This window comes from Triplophysa dalaica, chromosome 15 (assembly GCF_015846415.1).
Source record: "Triplophysa dalaica isolate WHDGS20190420 chromosome 15, ASM1584641v1, whole genome shotgun sequence".
Lineage (NCBI taxonomy): Eukaryota > Metazoa > Chordata > Actinopteri > Cypriniformes > Nemacheilidae > Triplophysa > Triplophysa dalaica.
This window is the reverse complement of record NC_079556.1, coordinates 21,084,222-21,099,906: the sequence shown is the minus strand read 5'-3', so window position 1 is coordinate 21,099,906 and position 15,685 is coordinate 21,084,222. Positions and strand designations below refer to the sequence as shown.

General features: G+C 37.1%; 1 protein-coding gene across 1 annotated transcript; it reads left to right on the top strand.

Annotated features, from left to right (window-relative positions):
* The first annotated feature begins 433 nt into the window (after positions 1-433).
* Positions 434-15,475, top strand: ptk2ba (protein tyrosine kinase 2 beta, a). The gene is made up of 33 exons (XM_056767847.1): positions 434-508; positions 1,122-1,226; positions 1,477-1,566; positions 1,878-2,119; positions 2,301-2,479; positions 2,665-2,752; positions 2,891-2,970; positions 3,044-3,106; positions 3,738-3,792; positions 3,875-4,015; positions 4,095-4,169; positions 4,365-4,466; positions 4,590-4,704; positions 4,920-4,959; positions 5,537-5,574; positions 5,667-5,711; positions 5,993-6,090; positions 6,180-6,261; positions 6,343-6,443; positions 6,692-6,807; positions 8,836-8,936; positions 9,019-9,108; positions 9,371-9,575; positions 10,179-10,284; positions 10,372-10,428; positions 11,947-12,042; positions 12,148-12,288; positions 12,693-12,728; positions 12,833-12,857; positions 13,460-13,506; positions 13,852-13,986; positions 14,113-14,193; positions 14,872-15,475. Exons 4-33 carry the CDS (start codon positions 1,925-1,927, stop codon positions 15,130-15,132), a joined length of 2,994 nt encoding a protein of 997 aa, XP_056623825.1. The 5' UTR covers positions 434-508; positions 1,122-1,226; positions 1,477-1,566; positions 1,878-1,924; the 3' UTR covers positions 15,133-15,475.
* The last annotated feature ends 210 nt before the right edge of the window (positions 15,476-15,685 follow it).

Genomic DNA, 15,685 nt, shown 5'->3' with positions numbered 1-15,685 from the left:
GTACGCAGACATATGTAGTTGTTTTATAACGGTATTATAAGTATTATGGAATATACTTATACTTATATATATAGTACTGAATTATGAGAAGTAGAATACTGGTATGCGGGAGAAGGAAACGGTAAAGTCAATAAAAACGGAACGGAACACAAACTTAAAAAAATGACATATTTATTTCCTCAAGAGCTAGTTGGAAATGTGCGGGTTTCTGGTTTTGGGTTTAAAAAATATGTTTCCTTGGAGGTTCAGCTGTTTAGTGTTTAATGGATTTATTAAAGTCAATGCAAACCATTAAAAGTTGCAGAAGCGGTGTGAAAACGGCGTGCGTTCGCGCGCGCGCGTGCTGTGAGGCAGCTCTGATGCACTGACACGAGTTTAAGGAAGTTAGAGGCACGCGTGGGTGTGTCCATGAGCCGTCACATCAGAGGATAGAGCTCGTTTTCGATTCATGTGCATTAAACAAACACAGTAGTAGAGAGAGAGAAAGTGCTGGACTGGGATTGTTCAGGTATGTAACACATTTTTATTCTCTTGTTTTAAGCGAGACACTTCGACTGTATGAAACTTTGCCTTTTAAAAGGGAAGTTCATTAAGAGCTGATGTTTAACAAACATGTTTATGTTCTCTGAATGCTTGTTATTCCAGATGAGACCGTTATTTTATGCTTTTCAGGTGTTCATGTGATGTGTATTTCATATTGCTATTGTGGATTATTAGATGCCACAAATGATTGATGAATATTGAAATGATTGATTGATGTTGTCCTGTGTGAAGCTTACAATGAGATGCTTTTGGAGTTTAGCATTGCAAAGTACTCATTTTAAACAGATCTTCAACCACCCACCTCTTTTGTTAGCCTCTGGTTATATATAACCCATATATCCATCCGCATTTGTGTGTGTGAAACCCTTAACCCTGTTGAAATAAAACAGCATACACTGGTTTGGTATACGTTTTAATGCTGGTTTGCTGGTTTGTGCTGGTTTAAGCTGGTCATGTGATGGTCCTTAGCTGGTTTAAGCTGGACAAACCAGCATCAAAACATACCTAACCCAGCATATGTTTGTTTCAACAGGAAATTCTTGTAAGGTAGATAAATAAATGTTTGGTTTCTGTTGCAGAATAAACAAGCAAGAAAGTGTCAAGTGTTTGAGTTTGACACCTTCAGAACATCCAACACATTTAACATCTCGACAAAACACACACAACAGGAAACCATTGTTGTGGTGAGTTGTTTTGAGGTATTTCATATAAAACCTTTACACGAGTGCAGTTGTAAATTTAGGAAGCGCCGGTGGCTTTCAAAACATGTTTCAAATGCATGTATTTTAAAATAAACTCCCAAAAATGTAACGAAGATCTCTGAGTTAGCTCCCACATGCTAAATGTTACTTCCCATTTCTCTTCTCTGAGAGATTTTACTACTTCTTTTTGATTCCCATTTCTAAAGACATTTATTTTGTTGTTATTTTACAGGTTAGGCCTATGTTGATTGTATGATGGTGTAATGCAGGAGAAAAGCAGTTCATCATCAGACATGGTGCACGTCCAGGAAGGAAATGTTGTGTGAGTAACTCTGACACGTTGGGCAATTGAACATTTTTCAGAAGTAGAGAAAACCAACAAAACCATTCAAGCTAAAACTGCATTTGAGACCGAAAATTAGTTTGATATGATCTGATTTGTAGTCTCCAAACATCTGAGACCACTAAGAATATGCTGCGTTGGTCATTTAATAACGTTTCTTATCCAGCATTTCCACAAAGCATCTTATGTGATTGTGAGCTAAAGAAATATGATCACGGTCAATGACACACTTCCGTTTGTGATATATCGACGTCTAAACATGGTTTTATCATTTTTCCATCTCGCCGCAGAGCTGATATTTTTTAGCGGAAACTTGCTCACGACAGCCAACGCAGAGATGTCCGGTGATACCAGTACATTGTCATGGAAACCGCCTCCTGGTGGTCCACAGCAGGAACCGAACGCTCTTGTTGAGACAGGGAGTACAAGCGGGGGGTCGGTTAAAATCCTCAAAGTGTGCTTTATAAGCAACAGCGCCAACCTGGGCAAGAACTTTAAACTGGTGAAATGTGAAAGTTCCTGGAATATCAGGGTAAGAACATGTCACGGTCTGTTACATTTACCATTACGCATTTGGCGGACGCTTTTATCCAAAGCGACTTACATTGCATCATCGAATCAAACCAATGACTTTGGTGACATGGTCTAACCACTGAGCCAAAGGGAAAATTAGACAATCCAAAAATATTTAAAACTTCAACATTATTTCGCAGACAATTATTCAGTCCATCCTGGGCAGCGGGCGACTCGGTCCCAACATCATGTTCCCAGAATGCTTTGCTCTGCTGCTGAAACATCTGAAATCAGATGAGGTTCACTGGCTGCATCCAGACCTCACCGTCGCTGAGGTGGAACAGAAATACGAAAAGCAACACGTCGAGGCCGAATGGAGGTGCGTCTGTTTATTTTTATACACCGTCATTGGCAACCATACAACATTGAACCCCATTGACTTATGAACACAAAACCACTAAGGTTTCTTTGAACATCTCTGGTGTCATGTACAGGTTTTCATAGACACGAGGGGGAACAAATGATAAAGTTCTGTAAGTTGCGTTTGTGTTTGCACTTTATCAGATATGATTTGAGGATTCGTTATATACCTTCGGATTTCTTGGAGAAGTTAAAAGAAGACAAAACTACACTGCTGTACTTCTACCAGCAGGTCGGTGCCTGTCACACATCTTGTTTCAAATTCACTCTTGCATATCCTGAAACGCCACACATTTTCATTGAAACTGAAATGGTAGTTTGCACTTTTAAAAGGAGAATAAAGGCGTCTGAATGTGAAATGTTTGCGCAGGTCCGCACGGATTACATGCAGTTTCATGCAAGTAAAGTAAGTGATGGGATGGCTTTACAGCTGGGCTGCCTGGAGATCAGGTACAGGGTTTTTATATCATGTTGAAGGTGACGTCTCCATGAAAACATCACTGATCAATTGACTTTCTAATAGGAGGTTTTATAAAGACATGAATGCTGACGGTCTGGAGAAAAAATCCAACTTTGAACTCCTGGAGTAAGTACAGTCTTATTGCTCAGATGTTGCTCTTTCGAAGCTCGGGGGATTCAGATGATGATTCAGGTCTCAGATCATTCTCCTAAAATAGCTCAAAATGAAAACAGAAACGGATGAGAGTATGAGAGAGTGAAATCCTTGAAGATGAAGATGTGAAATGAACGTAGATTGTAGAGGTAAAATAATCCGGATTCGGTTCATTTAATGAGAAATGTTTAAATTCATACCGAGATCTTCAATAATATTGACGTTTGATTGCAGGCTTGACAAACCTGAGCTCACTTTGAGATATTGTCGACATCTCTTCTCAAACTCTAATGACAGACACATTTGTCAGATTTCGAGGAGAAATATCTGAGACGCAGATGAAATTTAAAGGAGTAGTTCACTTTAAAAATAAATTTCATGATCATTTACTCAAAAACATCAAAACCTTAATTTATTTTGGAGTAAAGAAACAAATACATGAACATCTTGGATGACATGGGGGTGAGTAAATTATCATGAATTTTTTTTTGAATGTGAACTACTCTTTTATGGAAGGCTTAGGAAGGAGTTCTTCATGAGAAATAATTATGAGATACGTTAAAAAAATCTCATATATGATTATTCTTTCTTACGCTGCTGTCAGGAAAGAAGTCGGCCTGGATTTGTTTTTCCCTCAAGAGTTAATCGACAACATGAAGGTAAGATTTTTCCACCACTTTCACATCTCCGTGTTTTAAAGGAATGTTGATGAATATCCGTCGATTTGTTCGCTCTCGACAGTCGAAGCAGCTGAGAAAACTCATCCAGCAGACGTTCCAGCAGTTCTCCCTCCTGAAGGAAGAGCAGTGCATCATGAAGTTCTTCGAGACCTTGTTCATCTTCTCCAGTTTTGACGAAGAAGTTTTTCCTTGTGAACTGGTGGTGAGTTCTCCCTTGTTCACCTTTGTGAACGTTTTCAGGGGCCTAAACTGTTTCTCATTAACGTCTCATTCGTCTGCAGCAAGGCTGGAGCGTGTCTGTGGATCTGGTCATTGGACCTAAAGGCATCCGACAACGCACAGATAAAGCTTCAGTGGTAAATGATCTGTGTGTTTTTCATTGTGGTGACAACCAACACATGTATCTGTGAATTGACCACAGTGGAAAAAAAGTTGTTTGTTTTCTATGCATTGCAACAGATTGTTTCCTTGCATTTGGTTTTATATAGAGAACAGCTTATTTTGTGTTACACGTGTATTGAAATGTGTGTTTCTCTCTGTTTTCTCTCTAGCCTGTCTCTCTAGCCACATTTTCACAGATTCGGTCTATTAAATGCTCCCCTCAGAATGACAATAAGACGCTGGTACATGTAGAAATAGAAGGAGCTAAACAGGTACAGACCAGACGTGCATTCATACAGAGATGCTGAAATAATGGCTTGAATTCTTTAGACTGTCAGTTTGTGTATTGAAAGGATTATAAAACTTTCACTTGCTCTGGATTATGTATGTTACAGCCGTTGTCCATCAGCACCGCCTCTCTGGCCATCGCTGAGAACCTGGCGAATTTAATCGATGGTTATTGTCGTCTGGAGCGCGGCACGACGGCGTCTTTAATAGTCCGACCTAGAGGTACGAATGTGTGTTGAGGTGACTCTTCATGTGTCAAAACCGCCAAACACGCACCCATGCCTTAAATTAACATCCACTGGTAAAACCACTGTCACTAGTATAGAAACAAACACTCTGTCCACTGTCACTAGTATAGAAACAAACATAATTATTATATTAGATAACCAGTATGAATATATTTCACTAATACGACTTAATGTTGTTTTGTTGATCAGACAGAAAAGAAAGACATTCTCTACCTCCTTTACCCTGCAGGTAAGCAATATCATAATTATGTTTAAAAATTATTTGTACTTTGAAAAAAATCGTATTCTTGGAGAAAAAGCCTCGCAGATCCTTATTTTTATTATTTTAATTTTACATTTAAATTATTGATCTTGTTTCAACAAACCTGTTTAGCGTTACATTGATAATGGCAGTTCTGCCACGGGAAACAAAAATATGCCTTACAGAGATTTTATTTTTTATTGAATTTTATTTTATTTTATTTATTTTGTATTTATTTATTTTTATTTGATTATTTTAAATTTAAATTATTGATCTTGTTTCAACAAACCAGTTAAGTGTTACATTGATAATGGCAGTTCTGCCACGGGAAACAAAAATATGCCTTAAAGAGATTTTATTTTATTTTATTATTTTTATTTTATTAAATTTAAATTATTGATCTTGTTTCAACAAACCTGTTTAGTCTTACATTGTTAACAGCGATAAGGGGAATGGCAGTTCTGCCACATTTTATTTTGTTTCGTTATTTTTTCGTTATTTTATTTAAAATGTTAAATGATTGATCTTGTTTTAACAAACCTGTTCAATCTTTCATTGATAACAGCAATAAGGAAAATGGCAGGTCTGCCACAGGAAGCAAAAGTATGTATACCTAAAGGATTCATAATGTCCATAGTATATACATTATTTCTAAAAGATGTATTGTTGGATAAAATTATCTTCTGTTTGTACAGATGCAGATATATATGCAGAAATAGACGAAGATGTAACAGAAACCAGTAAGAGTGGAGAAATATTCCACATCTTGTTATCCATTGACATCATGTATTGTAAATGATCATCTGATATCATTTTATTTATTTTAGCGCTGGCTGTATTAAATACTTTAGCTTAACTGGTATAAAGTAAATTAATGTATTTCACTTGAGATGCCCTAAAAAATCAAACGCCATAGAAGATTAATTTCTTACTTTATAGATCACACACCAGCTTGTAAAGAGAAACAGGACTTGTGTTTGCAGATAATCAAATAGAATCTAAATCACCTTTTTTATTTCAGCTTGTAAAGCCAGCCTGTCACGAGATGATATTGTCTTGGGCCGCATTCTGGGCGAAGGTTTCTTTGGAGAGGTTCACGACGGAATCTACAAGAGCAAAGTCTGTGTCACACACAAATCCGTTAAAGTCGCACCTCATTCCTTTAAAGACAGACACGGTGGTGATGTGAATCTTGTGTCTTTTTTCAGACGGGAGAGAGAATAAACGTGGCTGTAAAAACATGCAAGGAGTGCACAGCCGACGTCAAAGAGAAGTTCATGAGTGAAGCTTGTAAGACGTTTTCACCGGTAGAATCGAAGACTTTTATCAAGCTAAAAACAAAATAAAAGCCCTCGCTTACTGTTTTTACAGTGATCATGAGGAAACTGGAACATCCGCACATCGTGAGACTCATAGGAATCATTGAAGAGGATCCGGTGTGGATTGTGATGGAGTTGTATAAGTTCGGCGAGGTGAGATCCGTTATGAGAGCTTGCGAATTTTGCGTTACACTGAACTGGTCATCAGGCCTGCTGAAAAACACCAACACATGCTGGTTAGGTATGTTTTGAAGCATGGAAGCTGGTTTGAGCTGGTAATAAACTGGTTATAAGTTGGTCTCAAACCCAATACCATTCTTAGAAACATACCTAACCAGCATGTGCTGGTTTTTTCAACTGGGAGATGTTATCGTAATCCGTTTTCTCCGTGTTTTCATCAGCTGGGAAACTACCTGGCAGACAACCAGCACACGCTTACCAATGTGACTCTGACCCTGTTCAGTCTGCAGATCTGTAAAGCTTTGGCGTACCTTGAGGGTGTCAACATGGTACATAGGTACAGCAACACACCTGGATATCATCTACACGGTCATACTGTGACTTTATACAGAATACAATACAGATAACCATTCCCTTAAAAAAGGGAAAAATTTTGTTTGTCGAAAATACCTAAAAAAAGGTAATTTTCGAATCATAGTTGGGACAAATGTGAACAAACCCAGCCACTGGGTAAAATGTGTATTTATTAAAACAACCCAGCATTTTGTGTTGAAACAAGCCCAACATTGGTAAAAGTAATATTTCACATGAAAGCTAAAATTCTGTCATCATTTACTGACCCTCTTGCCTTTTAAAACCTGTATGAGTCTCTTTATTCTGTTTGGACACAAAAGAAGATGCTTTGAAGAAAGTTGGTAACAAATCACTGGACCCCATTCACTTGTGGACACAAAACCAATGCATATGAATGGGGTCCAGGTAACATTTTTCAAGATATATTCTTTTGTAATAATCAAGCGTGGTGTCAGTTCTGCCAGGTCATGTGAGTCAAGCTTGCATCAGCCAATCACATCAGGTTTTGCTAATCAACTTTAACCAATAGTCCTACAACACATATTAGACTGCGTCCTATTTTAGTTGCCTTTCTTTGCTCCTTATCACCACCTCCATCCCCATCTCCTCCATATCTGCCGGATCATTTAATTGTAACGCATGACTGTTACGCATCATGAACTGTTCTGGTTCCCCAGGTGGGGGGACACGCAAGGCTGCATGGACAGGCGGTGAGTTTGCAGAGAACAGTTTCATTCCGCGAACCTTAAATATTGCTATTGTTAGTCGAAGCTGATAGCCTAGTGGGCAGTGCTCCGATATGTGGTGCGGTTGCGCATCTGGTGACCCGAGTTCGAATCCTGTCTCGTGGTCCTTTCCCGAACCCACCCCATTCTCTCTCCCACTTAGCTTCCTGCTTCCTGCCACGAAACTGTACAATTAAAGGCAAATCGACAAAAAACAAATCTTTAAAAATATATATAATGCTATTGTTGAGATAGTTGACGACAGCGGTCGTGATGTAAGTCTACTTCTGAAAAAAACAACAGTTGTTTACTATATGTGTCATCAAACTTAAACAAGCATACCTTTAGAACTAAAAGAGTACAATAAAAAATAGAAATAGTACATTTACATAATATTAATACATTTACGACCAGTGTTTGGTAAGTTACTCTGAAAAAGTAATGAATTACTAGTTACTAATTACATATTCAATAGTTTTATTAGATTACTGTACAAATGACTCTGTCCAAAAAGTATTTAATTACTTATTATTAATAACATTCTAAATCCCATGTCAACCTTTATTAGTTAAGTGTTTCAAGCATAGACATGAAACGGTTCTTTTAATTCACTCAAAAAAATAAATAAAAATTACATAAAGTAGTGTTACAAATGTGAGAATTATACATTGAAGCACGGATTTTAAAGTTAGACTTTTTGAAGTCTTTAGTTTAATTACTTCAGTAGTTAAATTACAGAAAAAACAAGAGTAATCCCTTACTTTCCTTTTTTACTCTCTTAATTACTTAGAAACTTATTACACCCAAAACCGCTTAGGACATTTTTTTAAGTTTGCTATAAAACAAACTTGAAATATTTTTCTTGTAATGTTGAGGGTTACCAGTAACACAGATGTAACTGTGGGAATAGCGTTTCGACTACAGGAAGTTTAAATCTGTTAAGACTGTTTTATATAATCATCTTTAATGTTTGTCAAGAAATGTTCTCATTTTATCGAGCACCTCCACGGGGTGCAATCTAAACAGTATTAAAGGAGATCCCAATTATTCTGATGTCTAAAATATAATTTTAGTTTAATGAAAGAAATGACCATGTTTTTACAAAAATTACTGCAAACATGCACCCTCAGATCAAAAGATAGTTTAGATCGTTGCGGTTGAGTGACTCTAAAGGTTTGACTGGTTGTGTATTTATATCTGATATGTGGTTCTACTTAACCAATGTTAGCAACGCAAACACAAGCCACATATTTTATTCCTTTAATTAATATCTTTTGTACATGCAGAGACATAGCAGTGAGAAATGTGCTGGTGGCCAAACCGGACTGCGTAATGCTGGGGGACTTCGGCTTGTCCAGATACATAGAACAAGAGGAGTATTACAAAGGCAAGATTTGACTTCTCATATCCGTGATTTTATTTCAATCAACTTTTTCTCTCGAGTGACAGCATTTGTTGTCTTTCTCAAGCTTCTGTATGTCGATTGCCCATCAAATGGATGGCCCCGGAGTCCATCAACTTCAGACGGTTCACATCAGCGAGTGACGTCTGGATGTTCGGTTAGTGACTCATTGGTGATACAGTATATTTGCACATTGAACATCTTTAAACGTGCCGTGTCATGTTCACGCTCCATGGAATCTCCCGAGCGTAGCGTAGACTGAATCACCGCTCACGTTACGCAATAAATCCACGTCACCTTGATTTTTTCAATTTCACCATTCTGTGAGTTCATTTGTGTCTTAATAGCTGTTGATTTCTGTGGTGAATCAGACAACCAAAACGTTCCTGGTTCTGTGTCTCCTGTGGTTTTCCTTTAAGCTGTGTGCATGTGGGAGATCATGAGTCGAGGTCAGCAGCCGTTCTTCTGGTTGGAGAATAAGGACGTGATCAATCAGCTGGAGCAGGGCGTACGTTTGCCCAAACCCGAGCGCTGCCCGCCTGCCCTCTACTCGCTCTTGACACGCTGCTGGGCTTATGACCCTCACGAGAGACCCAACTTTACCCAACTAGTGTGCAAGCTGAGGTACGACACCACTGCTGGCGGGACAGACGGTTCTGGGGGGTTTAACATCGGGACTGGTAAACTAAAGAGTTTGAACTGTTTTGAAACCGTGCACATGTGGTGCCTATAAAGCTTGTTTGTAAAAAAGTAAATTAAATTTAGTTGGTGACTAAACCATCATTACACATTTCATTGAAATCAGGGAGAGACATTTTTTGTGTCTAGAAAGGGTTAATATATGATGACTTCTGATTTTAGGGTGTATTATTTCTTGATTATTCTGGTAATACCTGTAAATAAGGTGCTATTAGTTAACATTAGTAAATGCATTAGCGAACATTAGCTAACATTGAGTTATTCAGCGTTAATTAATCCTTGTCAATGTTTCATCGTGTCAATAGCTATTCATGTTAGTTCATGGTGCATTAACTAATGTAAACAGGCACCACAACGTAAGATTTTAACAATGTGTTAGTACATTATGAAATTAACATGATTAATAGTAATAAATGCTGTATTGTTCATGTTAGCTAATGTATGAACTAATTCTTGACAAGTAGCACCTTATTGTAAAGTGTTACCATTATTCTTTATGTCAAACCGTGTTTTCTTTTCTGGTGGCAGTGATGTCCACATCATGGAGCAGGAGGTGGAAGTGGACCAGCAGAAAGAACGAGCCCGTTCTGTCAACACACTCCCTAGAATGTCGTCTGCGGACGCTCCACCAAAGGTTCCCGTCTTATTTTCTCATTTTTTCTCTCATCGTCTGTTCTCATATTATGTCTTATATTTGCCTCCTCTTCTGTTTTATGATAAGCCATCAAGAATAAGATCATCATGTTTCAACACTCTCGGTCCAAATCTGCATCTCCAGGTGATTCTTCTGAGTACTATTTCTGATGTTGTAATAATTGTAAAACAGTTATAAAAATCTGTCCCAATGGTTTTGGGAAAAAAATATGTCAATGAGCTCTTCGAAATGTTTAATTTGCACGGAAGTCGCAATCGCGCGGCCCGATATGCGTCATTTGCATCGCCTGCTGCGAGTTCAGGTCTGTTCGCGTCTTTGCAGTGACTTTGAATGTATTCACTGGTGCAAATTGCTTAATTTGTGTTTGGTGTGAGCCTAGCATTAAAAATAAAGGTGCTTAAAAGGTTCTTCACAGTGAAGCCATAGAAGAACAGTTTCTGGTTCCACAAAGAACCATTCAGTCAAAGGTTCTTAGCATCTCTTTCTTACCTTTTGAAGGTTCTCTATGGAACCATTTGGACAGAAAAGGTTCTTCTATGGCATCGTCAACCCCCTTAATTGTGTCATTTTTTTATTTGTTATGGGCTTTGGTCATTTTATTATTTATTCATTTATTTTTTGATGTTGTTATATAAGATTAATTTCTTTTTGTTTAGGTTATTAGTTTACTTTTTATTTATTTTCAGTAAGTAATTTTGTACCTCAAGTAGAGATGCACCGATATATAGTTAAAAAACAGCTGATGATCAGGGACGATATCTCCTGTCAATCTAAAGAGGAACGGAAAATGTAATGAATTTGTGTTCTCTGTATAGAAAATGTTCAGAAACACCACCAATTCATTAATAACATTCATAAAGTTAAGTAATATGAATCTAATCTTTAGAATTTAGTTAATACAAGGAAATATAACCACCAAACTATAGGTATCTGATCACTCTGAATAATCAGCTATCGAAATTGGAGGAAAAATGTAGTATCGGTGCATCTCTGACCTCAATTTATATTTCCGTTTACTACTGAGGTAACATTTCTCATTTTTGTTTCTTTTAAGTTTCTTTTTTATAAAAATTTAGGCAAATCATTTTTTTTTATAAAGAGAAATGTGTTAATAGTTGTAAACTCTTATTGCAATGTTTCAATTAAAACCCTTACAGTTCTCTATTATTATTATTATTACATTATTTTTAATAATATTTAGTTTCTTACCTTCCTACTGTTTACTGTTAAGAGCTTGCTTTGAACATCTTTGCACTTGTATTTCCTCTGCATGTGCAAATTAAATCATAATTATATAAAAATCAAACCAATAAAATTCAATAAATATTATGAGTTTGCAGTTAAAGGACGTTTCATAAGAATGTCTTAAGGGGGACCTCGAGGGGGATCTGGTTGGGCTGAAAAACATGGTGGGGCAAATTTAGGAGAAATGTCTGAGACATCCGTACAAATGAAACAGTACTGAGAGAACTCATGATAGTTTTTGTCTGATCATTCACCTTCAAAGGTTTAATGTTTTTAAGGATTATCTAGGTCATGTAGCCACATGTGGTTATAGCCTGACTCGCTTATGTAAATCCTGTCATTGTGTTAATATGTTTTTGTGCTTTACTTTTTCTCATCTTTGTGTGTTTTCCAAAGTCTGAGTCTCTATGCGTCAGTTCTCCATCTCTCCTTGATCAACCAGACTTCACGTCCGGCATGCAAACGCTTCCCCCTCGGAGTGGCAGTATGGGGGTAACAGCCAGACCGGACTTTATTTTAAAAGATAAACTTTAAGAGTCTAGATTGTAGAATCTGTCTTTTATTTGTCAGTGAATGTTTGTGTGTGTGTTTATGAAGGGTCTCATGGAGCCCTGCGGTAGAGAAGACTCCCAGCGCATCTGGGATCTGGAGCGCCGGCAAATAGAGGACATGTTAAAGAGGCAAAAACAAGAAATGCTGGAGGACAATAAATGGCTGGAGAAGGAAGAAAAGCATTTGGTTAGTTATGAATGATGTCTTGCCAGAGCTGTAAGTTGTTTCAACAGAGCCATGAGGTTTAATAGTTTAAAAGCACAATTGGACTTTATAACGCGTGTCTGCAAAACTGTCCAAATAGGAATTTATGATGAACGTGTCATTTCTATTCCACCAACATGTGGAGGCAAGAGAAACAATAATCCTGGCTCAGATTTTCACTATTGTTTGATACTCGAACAAACATGATTATGTTTTATTGACACGATTTGGGTTAAAACAGCCGATCAACGGTTCACTTCCAGATGACTTTTAAACTGGGACAAAATATATATTTTTTATTATTATTTTACAAATAATTTTAACATTCACCTTTGTAACATTTTGAAGAGAGTTTTGTCATGTTGTGTTATTTGTTTATCTTACAGGATCCATTTGCCGATGTGGACTCAAAGACCAAAAGGGTAATATGTTACAAATATAGAAAATTATATACATTTTGATTAGTTTCACTGTCACCTTGTTAATGTAACAACATGTCTTACGTTGACATTTTTCTGTCTTTTAGATGTCCAAAAATGAGACGGAACAAGGTTGGTTATTTTGGGGTCAACTGATCTCTTGTTACCCTGCACCTTGAAGACAACTTATCGACTTATCTGCATTATTTGAATAATTTTAGAGATCTTTTTTTTGACTTTACAAGTAAAACAGATTTTTATGTATTTTTAAAATACAGTCAAAACCGTAAAGTTACAGAAAATGTTAACAATTATTTTACAGGGAAATCCTGCTATTTTAGTTAATTTATGGCACCCTATGTCAGTTTTTTAACAAGATTTAATAAAAACTGTAAAATGACAGAAAAAGACAAGTTTACCAGAAACGGGGAAATCTGTTTATTATACTTATTTCCTGTAATATAACGGTATATTTCTGTCAATCCAGCTCAGTTTTTTTTACAGCGTAGCCAATCCTGTTTCCAACTATAGTAGTTTTGTAGTTTCTTAGATACGTGTGTTTGGATGGCCTACAGAAAAAATATAAAATGCTTGAAAAAGTGAATATTCGGAACATCTTTGTTTACATACAATAATGAAAATAACAGCATAATATTTTTTTTTACTAGTGTAAAGTTGTCTTTGTCATCTCACTGTATTTGTTTATATCTATACTGATAGTGTTTCTCTCTCAGCTCATTTCCAGGGTCTGCCGGATAAACCCCCCCGGGTGTCCACTCAGGTAATTGCTCTTTAACACGGTTAGGGACGGGGTTAAAGCAGCTCTTTGAAGGGCTCTGTGTTAAAGGTGACAGTCGTTCTTTAGAAGTTTCCAGACGGGCAACTGGCAGCAGGTTTTACTGAGACTGAAAGCTGATGAGCTTTGAGCTTGTGAGCTCAATTTGATAAACAGTACAGAGAGGCTTAAGAAAGGTTTTCTACTATATCGCTGTAACCTTCAGATCTTCATACAGCCCGGCTAAATGAAACGCAATGGGATATTAAGCCTCACCAAGCAACAAATTCAAGTCTGTTAGAAGTATATAAAATGTTAATATTAAAAACCGAGTTATCCCGACTGTCACAGCCGGCACCCACAGCTGAACTGGAGCGCACAGGTGATCTGGTTTATCATAATGTCATGGAGATGGTGAAGGAGGTGGTCCAGCTGAAGAATGACGTCAACACATTACCAGCCTCAGAATACGTCAACGTGGTGAAGGTCAGTCAACTTTCAACTCACTTCCAGTTATTTTTGACTCTGCATCTTAAACGAGATTAGGGTTTGGAAGAACAGGAAACATGGTGAAGTCAAACAGGTCTGACATGTTTTTCTCTTATTTGCTAGTTGGTAGGACTGAGGTTGCGCAGTCTGATCCATAGTGTGGACGACATCCTCCCGACCCTGCACGAGTCCATCAGATCTGAGGTTATACACCCTTCATGTCACTCAAACAAATTATGACATCATACAAAAATACATATATTACATTTACATTTAGTCTTTAGGAGACGCTTTTATCCAAGTTCAGTTATCAATAAAGCCATTTGTCATACAGGAGCAATAATACAATACAATAGATGGTAATACCAAGTTACTAGATTCCACAAAAGCAAGAACAATACCTGTTGAGAGAAAGAGAGAGAGGATTCGTTTTTTTCTATATAAGTGAAGGTATTAATGAACAAATAGACTATTATAAATACACATTATACATTTGGTTATTTATATAATGAATGACTATCTTTAGTAATGCCAAACACTAGAATGGGAATGTCAGCCAAAAATTGGTTGATTATTGATTTTTTGAGATCAACACAAAATGAGAAATGATGTCATCATTTATTATTCTCCCTCATGTGGTTTTAAACCTGTGTGTGACTCTTTGTTCCGTGGAACACAAAATGAGAAAGTCATACAGGTTGGATATGAAATGAGAGTGAGTAAATGATGAAAGAATCATTTCAGAGTGAACTGTCCCTTTAAGAGACACAAATAGACATGCCCAGTTCAAGACATTGTCACAGACCTCTAAACCTTTTTAAAACCATTTTAGCCAAACACTCTTCATTCAAAGCTTTATAAATGTTATTCTCCGTCCTTCAGATCGAAGGAACCCAGAAGCTGCTGAATAAAGATCTGGCCGAGCTGATCAGTAAGATGCGTCTCGCACAGCAGAACTCCGTCACGTCTCTGAAGGAAGAATGTAAGAAACAGATGCTGACGGCCGCTCACACGCTCGCCATGGACTCCAAGAACCTTCTGGACGCTGTGGATCAGGCCAGAGTACGTGCTAATATAGCCAAACCCGTCACATCACATCCAACCTCTGATCTCTCTATGGATGCTGAGTTAAATGATAAATGACTTGGTTTTATTTATGCCTGAATGACAGCGGAAGCAGTGCTTTCCACAAATATGTTTTGAAGTTACCTGATTTCTGCTTGAGATCATTTTTGTTACGCGTGTTTATTTTTCTAAAAATAGTACTAGGTGTGTTTTGAAAGAAAATAATATGTCAGTATTATATGCATTTTTATGTAGCATAACTTATTTTGAATCAGGGATACTATTTCATAGAGAATATATTTTAATGTGAATCTTTTGACCTTAAAATACGACTCTGTAGTTTTTTAAATACTTTCTCTTTTAAAGATTGTTTTTTAAAGATTGTGCTCACAAAAAAGGATTTTGGTAAGGAAAATTTTTAGAGCCGAGAATAACTTTACATAAAGTTTTAAATAAACTTTTGAATTTTTCAGGTCTGGAAATAAAAGTTGTTACATTCTCTGATATCTTCAGGTTTTCCACAAGACTGTTATGCGAAAGTTACATTAATTCAGATGCACTTCAATCCATCATCAGCAGAGGGAGACAAAGGTCACAATGAATTTGTCTCGTTTTCATTTGAAAGTTTCTG